The sequence below is a fragment of the Solanum verrucosum genome, unplaced genomic scaffold (assembly GCF_900185275.1).
Source record: "Solanum verrucosum unplaced genomic scaffold, falcon-dt-bn FXZP01000222.1, whole genome shotgun sequence".
NCBI lineage: Eukaryota > Viridiplantae > Streptophyta > Magnoliopsida > Solanales > Solanaceae > Solanum > Solanum verrucosum.
The window spans coordinates 1,376,156-1,385,656 of NW_026020027.1; the positions used below are offsets into that span (position 1 = coordinate 1,376,156).

A 9,501-nucleotide genomic window follows, 5' to 3' on the forward strand; every position below is an offset into this window, starting at 1 on the left:
AAGACGTGTGTCTTTGACCTTATATATATTCAATTGTATCATTTTCTTGATAAACAATCTCTATCATTGTTGGTGAGATCCATTGAAGATATTCTAAAATCACTTTTTTTTAAGCTTGAAACTTGATGGAAAGGACAACAAGTGTGTCTATTAAATTAAATAACTAGTATATAGTTTTTTACTTGCTTTATTGGGGTTTGTTACGTTGATAATAGTGTTGGGAGCTTAAGATCATTTTTGAGCCCACAATAAATGGGCTACAACAAGACAATGAACATTTTTTTTTGTAAATGATATTGGCTTATCTTTTTGAATATTTTTTTTCAATATTTGCTTTTAGAGTGAAAAATAGTTTTAAGACCACAATTAAAGATAGCTAATAATTTTAGCCAAAACATCATTAATTAACAAGATTCGACTTCAAAAAGAGCCATTTCATGCATACATATCAATATTATTAATGCTGAGGAATCTTACTAGCTCAGTTGGTTAGTTACATTAACTTTTACCTAATTGGTAAGAGTTCGATACTCCACCTCGTAATTCCCTCCCTTATTTCCTCTTCCCTACCCCAATTTTTAATGTCCAAAACCAAAAAACATTCTAGTTTAAATAATCAAATAGAGATGACCCTAGAAATTCTTTTCTCCTAAAAAAAAACACTCTTACATAGGAAATACAGAAGGAGAAGCCGAAAATGATACCTTGAAAATTGAACTCACACCTATTATGCTGGAGACTCATGGAGAGTCGAAAAAGAGATTCTAACATTTTGTATAATGTCGTTAACGATACCTATGTACACATCAATGTGTTGTTAGAATTTTCCATTACCAATAATCCACAACCAATCCAGTGCAACACCAGAGAATAGTCCAGCAAGTAGACATAACACTAGCAAGTTGCCCAATGCATTTTGCTCAGGACCCTGTTGAAACAGAATCCAACAAGTTCAAAAAATTTTAAATGTTTCTGTTTTTTCGATTTTTATAGTGATATATGGAAGTATTTCACTAACCTTGTATCCCTGAGGAGCAACTGTGAGGACACAAACGGTGAGATAACCATTGGTGAGTCCGAGGAAGGACACGAGCATTATCATCCAGCCTTGATCACCGTATTTTGCAGTGAAGTAGAAACAAGGAATGAACAAGAAACGAGATAGTGTTGCGATCATTAGGCCCTTTCGTGATTTCAACTTGATTTTCTCGATCAATGGAATGTATCTTGCTATCAAATCGAACATGTTGTAAACTGCTATCAAGACTAAAGCATACCTGAAACAAGCAAACCTTTCTTTAGTTGCATAATTCATGTGGTAAATCAACCTTGTATATATACTCTATGTGATCCGAATCTTTCCTGGAAGCGTTTTCTACTAGATGTTTGTTACAAGAATTGAATGCAGGACATGACAAAATACGCGAGCAGAGAAGAGGAAAGCAAAGCTTACCATGAACCTAATTTGTGTGAACCAGTATTCTCGTACAAGAATCCAGGGAAAATTGACAAAGTCAGGACATAAATCAAGAACAAATCCAATAAGTAATCGATGTTCTGAAAGAACAGCTGTTTGTTGCTCAGGCGCTCCAATTGTTTAGCGTTAGCATCAACCTGTTAAGTCGACAGGAGCATATCAAACGTTAAGGTCAAGAAATCAGTAACAAATTCATTAGTTAACGATAAGTTGCATACTCTTTCGGTTGCTTCAGTTTGGATACCTGCTGCAGCTAAGTCTGCTGCAACAGTTTTTGATCCCTCTGCTGCTGCCTTTGTGCGGTAGTACTTAACGATTGGTAGCTTAGGAAAGACGAAAGCGTATAGAAGAATGCATAGAAATTCAAAGAATGTGGAGATAGCTAGAAACAACACTGCAAAATCAACAAACACAAGATTCTGACTAAGGAAATGACGAATTATAATCAAATAAAAACTACAACATTTTAAACGTTTCTCTCGTTTTGATAACTAACAATGGCATTATAGATCACGTACTAACTCCTTTGCGAAGACCATTACTAGCCCTTTCAAAAGCTGCTTTAGTCACTAGCCTTAAAGCCGAGGTGAGAGCCCCAGACGCAGCCAGACCGGCTAAGTATGACTGAAAAATCATAGCATGAGCAGCAATAAAACATTTTGCAATTGTGATTCAAACAACAAAATATCTAGTGTAATCCCACAAGTAGAGTCTCGGGAGGTTAGAGCGTATGTACACCTTAACCCCCTACCTTGGGAGGTAGAGAGGTTGTTTCTGATACACCCTCGACTCAAGGAAAAACACATCAAAGCAAATACTAAGGAAAAAATCACAAAGCATTCTGAAAAAAAAAAGTAACAGTAACTACAACACAATAGTGCAATTATCGAAGTACAAGACTTATTAGAAGAGACAATCTTACTTGGATGAATTCAGGGCACATGAAGGATAAATCTCCTACCATTCCACCTTCAACAAAAGCATCAGCAACTCCAAAAGCCGCGACTATAGCACATATACCAATGTAATTTCCAAGACCGCCAGCTCCTGATGTAGCCAAATCCAACTAGCAAGACGTGAAGAAAAAGTCAAGTCGGGATAAACAAGACATGAGTAAAGCAAATGAAATGACAGAATAGTTAATCAGAACATACCACTAGGAGCGCAAATGTGCTTAAGAAGAAAAGAGTGAATCCAGTTAGGTTGCGCTTTCTTGTATTGATTCTTGCCTCATTATATACAAGAATTGCCATTGTCGCGAGTGCAAACGGCTGATAAACGAGGGTAAGCACCCTTGAAGGATGGTATTTCTTCATTGTACATGACAAAATAAAACCAGTTATAAGCAGATATACTAATTAGTTATCTGGGATTACAATGAATTCAACTTAACTACAATTATAATGTAAATATAACAATCATAAACCATTGAACTATCACTTGTTCACGAGTTTCATACTCTAACTATCAGTTGTTCCCTTTATCTACCTAAACTATCGACATCTATATGCATTAAAACACACCTCAACTATCAAATATTCTCTTTTCCTACAACTATCACCATCGTTCATGTAGGAAAAAGGAACAATTGATAGTTGAAGTGTGTTTTTAAATACATAAATGGTGATAGTTCAAACAGAAAGAAGGAACCATCTAATAGTTGGTATGTGGAACTCGGGAAAAAACAATAGTTCAGATATGTTTTTGGCCATTATCATGCAAAAAGGGCCCTAATATTCAATGTTGCTCGGACTCTCCAAAATGCTACGAAAACCACATTGGATCCTCCACAATAAGTGAATGAATCAATATCTATACATAAGCCAAGAGACAGATCATCTTGTGCCTTTCCACCTAGTCGTATCAAAGATCCAACACACTTACACACACCTCACAATATTCTTACTGAATCCGAGCAACATAGCTAACATTCCAAGTAAAAGTCAATTGACAGAATCATCATAGACTTTTTTGTCAAACATATTAAAGTCATGATTTTTCAATATTCTCTAAAAAAAAAAAAAGAAGAGGATAATTAAATTAAAAAGACACTCACAGGAAAAAGTTGATAATAATAATCACCAATTGTTAGCATACTATTCCAAGAAACAAGTGACCCAAGTCCAAGAATCCAACATACCACCATTCCACTATATTTTCCCTGAAACATTCAGATACACTTCTCAGTCAATTAACAGCATTAACAGAGGCATAAGTTCTAAATTCTAAAATTTTAAGCGCAGACTATCTAAAATTTTACTATTAATTGTGATTCCCTTTTAACATTTCTCTTGCCCTTAGACCAATTGCCCAATTTTTTTAAAAAAAAAATAGAATTTGAACATAATAAATGTAAAATTTAAACAAAAACTATTAATGTCTGCTGAATCGATAACAGAGATTAAGAGTTAAAAACATTACCTCTAGCCTGGTTGGAGTTGAAATTATGCTTGAATCATCAATAGTCATGGCTGTTTAATTATCTTAAGAAAGAAATTTGCCAAAACAGAGTTCACCACACAAATTGTACTACACAAAGTATTTTCTTAATTCTTATAACATAATATTTGATAAAATAGTATGAATTGACTCGAACACCACAGCAGTAGGAAAAAGAAAAACTTTATTATATCAACAATTATGTTTCTATATTTGGAGGATATTTTCTCAACTATAATGATCATGTAAAGTGCATTTATTGAAATTGAGAAAAATATGGAGGAGGTGGTTCTAAAATATATCTCTTTATATATTAAAGTGTAATAAATGAAAGTGAGATGAAATATTGTTGAAAGGTGTGAACATCGTGTTGACTTCGAATTATAATTTTTTTTTAAAAATGAAAAATGCAACATTGTTTGGTAAATATTTATATCTAGCCTTGTTAATTTCATATTTTTAAACAGAAAATTAATTATTGGGTTGTTTTATCAAATTGATTTTTAGTTAATTAGGTTTTGAAAATTTAAATTATTGGTACTTAGTGTAATTATTTAGTGATAAGAGTAATGTTAAATTTATTTTAATTTAAAAATGAAGAAGTAAAAATTAGTTTGGTATTTTTAATTAATATACGTGATAATTAAAAAAGAATTAATGGATTATTATAAATTTTCCTAATTTGTTTCTTTAGTCAATCTTTGATGATTTTGGCGGTGTTATCGAAACCTTTAAAACGGCAAATGAGGTTGGCGTGGACTATATGGAAACCGACATATTTTAATAAAATACGATGCACTTATTATATTAACATATTAATGATTAAATATAAATCAAAACACAACGTTGCTAACAAATTTTTTTCTTAAAATTCAAATTTCAAAATATTTAATAAATTCTTTTTATCATCCTATCGATTCAATGTCTTTAATCATTACCGGCCATTAGTTGTAAACCTTTTTCAAGAGAGAATCCAAAGAGAAAAATACAAATGTGGTGTCAACTCAAACTTTTTGCCATTATATTGTGTGCTGGAATTTATTGGATATATTAATGTGGCTCTTATAAATTCATATGGAATGAAATGAGATTTTTATTTTTACTTATCATTTTTGCGTGTTTGCTATTTTAAAATTAGATTTTTATTTATGTTTGTCACTTTTAATATATTATATTTTTCTATGTTTTATTTTTATTATTAATTAATCATTTTCAAAATAAAATACTTTTTCATCTTATTTTATATGACATAATTTGACTTAACATGAACTTTAAGAAAAAATGAAATATTTTTAAAATTTGTGGTCTAAAATCATTTCATTAAGGATAAAGTAAACATTTTAAATTGAAATGATAGTAAATATAGAAATGTGTCAATATTTTTTAGACTAACTAAAAGAGATAGTGAATCGTATAAAACGAGACAGATGAAGTACTAAACATTACTATTATTTAATAAAAATTGTGTGATAAAATAGTCATATCAATCATTACGTTCTTAATAAGTATATTAAATCTAAATCTAACAAGTAAAAAGAAGTAATATAGTAAAAGATTTGGAAAGCACTATCCATGATACTCTCTCCTTGTTTTGTCCACTAATCTAATGCCCATTATAGTGGTTGTTTGGTGATCAATTCGGTTTAATTTTATGTTTAGAAAAATAAAAATTAATGATGAATAATTTCTATAGTTAATTAGATAAAAAATTGTTAGTGGTCAATTTGTAGTTAATTTTTATTTTTTTCTTGTTATAATATTTTAAATATTATTGATTTAATTTATCGATTACCAATTTGTAAAATACATTACATTGATAATTGAATCATTAAAATACTAGTTACTTAACTAATAAATTACTGATTAATAACTGTTCAATTATCGATTTAGTTGTTTTGGACTGACAACTTATATTTTTCAAATTCCTGCAATAGAATATAAAAGGGAATATTTTATTCGAAAGATTAAAATATTTTTGAATATAGTGTATATGTGAAGAAGGTGATAAAAAAATTCATAACTTAAAATGAAATCATTAAGAAAATTTAAATAATTCACTATGCTCTGATATGTGTGCACAACTATCCATGGATAGATATATGGATATCCTCCCCCACCCTAGTCCTTAATTATGTTGCATTAATGTTAGCATTCTGGTATTAATTGTCACTATTTCTTTACTTTGAATTAAAAGTTTTGAGTTTGAAGTTTAAATATAACTAGAGAATTTATCCGCGCTTTGCGCGGTTGTTGAAAACGGTAAGATATCAATTACTTCTTCCGTCCGTTTTTATTTGCCTACTGTACTAAAAATAGATGTCAAACAATACTTGTCCAATTTGAAAATCAATGAATTATTTATCTATTTGTGTCTATTTTACCTTACTATTAGATACTATTCAATATTTAATACATTTTTCAAAGCATTAAATTTAATATATTTAAAATATAATATAATATTACCTTATTATTTATTGTTTCTTAAGGCGTTTGTTTAATAGTGGATAAACCGTAGAATTTAGCTCATCTTTTTATAATCGCCAAAAACTTGAAATTGTTTAAACTCCCTCTAACTTCTGAAATATGATACACCCCCGAGTGGTTTACTTCATCAAGTTTCGCCGCGAATTAATTAGTGGTGTTTGTTTAGACACTTTAGAGGGGGAAAATGACATTATTTTGATATAATCTGGACATAAAATATTTTGTTAGTAGTTAGCAGACTTCGCCAACGAAGCATAAGTTATTATTTTGACCAAAAGAACGTATAAAATACAAAAGAAAAGAAAAAACATACAAAGAAAATGTAAAAAAGTGCACTAATTTTTTTTACAATCTTAATCATTAAAAATAGAAGGAAACAATACGAAATCAATGTACAATCTTGCGAACTCTTGTCGATGTCCACTCCCACAAATTGATCATCATTCAATAACCTTCATCTTATTCTTCAAGTCAAACTAAAGCATGTAAACACCAAAAACATAACAACTTGAAGAGCTAATAATGTGATCATTTCTACAAATTCTTACAGTGTCCTTATTTATAGTACTACAATATGAAATTTCAAATAATGTCATGTCTATTAATTATTTTAGGGTTTATCATCATAAAAAATGTGAGTAATTAAAATTAAGATCATTAAATTGCATTAACCGCTTGTTTGGATGGTTGGCTTGTTTTGATTGTTAATCTAATTTTATTGTATTGTATCGTTAAACTAACCGTAATAACGAAAATTCTCATTATTCTATAAGAAATGAGTTCTTAACATTACACATTTAATATTACTAAGAGAATAAAATGTGTGAATTTTCAAAAATCAAATGTAATATAGCATATAAAGTAGGAAAAAATAAAAAAAATCTCCAAAAAAGAAAGATACCGCAAATTCAACCTTGGTGAAATTTCTCAACATCATACTAAATCCCAATAAAATGCAAGCATATCTAAAAATAAAAATAATTTAATAGAAAATTATATTAGTAATTTCTTCAGAATCATCAATTATATATGTTTATAAGTACAAATATTTATATCAATACATCTACTTTCAAGTTAAAAAACCATAACATTTATAAGTTCTTTAGCAATAATTTTCTTTAGTACTTATTTGTAAATGAATTAGAAATTATTTTTTAGTCAAGGATGATTAGATTGCTTGAATTGTAAAATGATGTTTTTTTTTTTAAATTTACGTAAGTAATTATTATTTTATATTATTTTTCACTTTCCTAAGTTATGACGCTATAATGAATAGTGTAATTTTGATTAAATAAATAAACAATATACTTGTATTAAAATGAAACTAAAAGTAAGAGATAAAAAAAAAAAGTGCATACACCATCTTTCCTGAGATTATTTCTATGCATTTTGAATGATCATAATTCTATTTTAATACCTTTCAAGCGTGACACGACCATTTCATCCTCAATAACATAAAATGTTGTATTCATTCAATAATTTTAACGTCTATATTCCTTCGATCCCATCCTTTGCTCCTCCATTTTCTTGTCCTCTCTGTTATTATATAATACTTTAATATTGTTTTTCATTGAAAAATAAATAAAAGAGGAAAAAAGAGAGAAACTTATTACATCAAAATTTGTTGTCATATTGAAGCTCTTTTACATATTGAAATTTAATTAATTTGTGTTACATAGATTCAATATTCCTTAACATGGGTCATTAAGAAATTAGGCATAGATTCAATATTCCTTAAGATTGGTGATCAATAAATTAGTTAGGCTCGCGTACATATAAATTTTTTAAATAACATGTATTGCACAAATTCAATATTCCTTAAGATTGGTGATAAAAAAAATTAGTTAAATTTTGATACATTTGAATTAGAAATGAAAAACATAAAATTCAAATTCAAAATTAATGATATTATAATCTATATACAATTTTTAAAAGAAGATATTTGATCTTACCTTGATGAGAGCAAACCTATTTAAATATAGAGAAAAAATTATATCACACATGAGGAAAGAGAAAAAAAAAGATGAAAATAAAATTTACAAAGCATATTATTCACAAACGACAAAGTGGATTGTTGAATTTATATTTAAAAGAAGAAGAGAGAATTGCTGAACTTACCAAAATTTTAATGGAGATATTACAAAGAGAATGAAAGTGAAATTAATTTGTGCCAGAAGGAATATGACATTTTCAGTTTGTATTTGGAAGTAAAAATTGGCAGATTTTTTCTCAACTCATAATGATGATATTTAATTTATCCAATCAAAAAGAAAAAGAGAAGAAAACCAAAGTAACATAAGGAAAATGGAGAGATTCTAAGAAAGATTAATATTATATTAATAAGGAAAGAAACAAATGAGATATAATTCATCTAATTAAAACGAAAAACTTTTGTAACATAAAGAATATAGAGAGATTCTAGGAAATTAATAGTATTTTATTGATAAGGAAAGAAATAAATGAAATAACGTTATTAGTTAACATATATGATTAGTAGGAGTGATTTCAATAAATGCTAATACTAATTAATAAGGAAATAATAGTTTTTCATGAAGGTTTTAAATAGAAAATAAGTAAAAATTTCAAAATTATGACAAAATAGCTAAATAATCATTCTGGCCATTGAGGCATGCCACATCATCATTCTTACATTTAGCTTTATATTATTATATAGATTTTTATTAGGAATTAATTATTATTTTCTTAAATAGGCTTTATACAATATGAACCTAAAAATCAAGACTTTAATATAAGTATACCAATATCAAGTAGGAAATAATTTTTTTTATATAATATGAACCTAAAATGAAGACTTTAATATAAGTATACCGATATCGAGTAGGAAATAATTTTTTTTATACCCATACGTCTTATGTTTTATTTTCTAGTAACAAAACAATTAATATACTCCCTCTGTTTCATATTAAGTGACTTTCCAGACATTTTTCATTATTCAAAATTCAAGATAAATATTTAATTTTTCTTTTACATATTTGCCCTTTCATCTAATAAAGTTTTATTTTCTGACCTAAGTTCTCTAGCAAAACCTAGAAAGAATATAAGTGTACTGGGAAATCCAATAACAAAAAAGTTGAATTTTT

General features: G+C 28.4%; 1 protein-coding gene across 1 annotated transcript; it reads right to left on the reverse strand.

The window, feature by feature from the left end:
- Positions 1-627: 627 nt before the first annotated feature.
- On the reverse strand, positions 628-4,001 carry LOC125821275 (equilibrative nucleotide transporter 3-like). The gene is made up of 9 exons (XM_049500692.1): positions 3,899-4,001; positions 3,534-3,638; positions 2,632-2,787; positions 2,400-2,543; positions 1,996-2,101; positions 1,696-1,871; positions 1,454-1,614; positions 1,019-1,277; positions 628-928 (listed from the first exon to the last, which is right to left on the reverse strand). The coding sequence occupies exons 1-9, from the start codon at positions 3,944-3,946 to the stop codon at positions 818-820; spliced, it is 1,266 nt and encodes a 421-aa protein (XP_049356649.1). The 5' UTR covers positions 3,947-4,001; the 3' UTR covers positions 628-817.
- Between the last annotated feature and the right edge of the window lie 5,500 nt (positions 4,002-9,501).

Bases quoted from the DNA above. Each gene is read 5' to 3' on its own strand.
- LOC125821275 (XM_049500692.1), bottom strand. From the start codon at position 3,946: ATGACTATTGATGATTCAAGCATAATTTCAACTCCAACCAGGCTAGAG. The intron at 1,278-1,453 runs GTAAGCTTTGCT...TGCTTGTTTCAG, and splicing joins TCACACAAATTAGGTTCATG to GTATGCTTTAGTCTTGATAG. The intron at 929-1,018 runs GTTAGTGAAATA...CTGTTTCAACAG, and splicing joins TTGCTCCTCAGGGATACAAG to GGTCCTGAGCAAAATGCATT.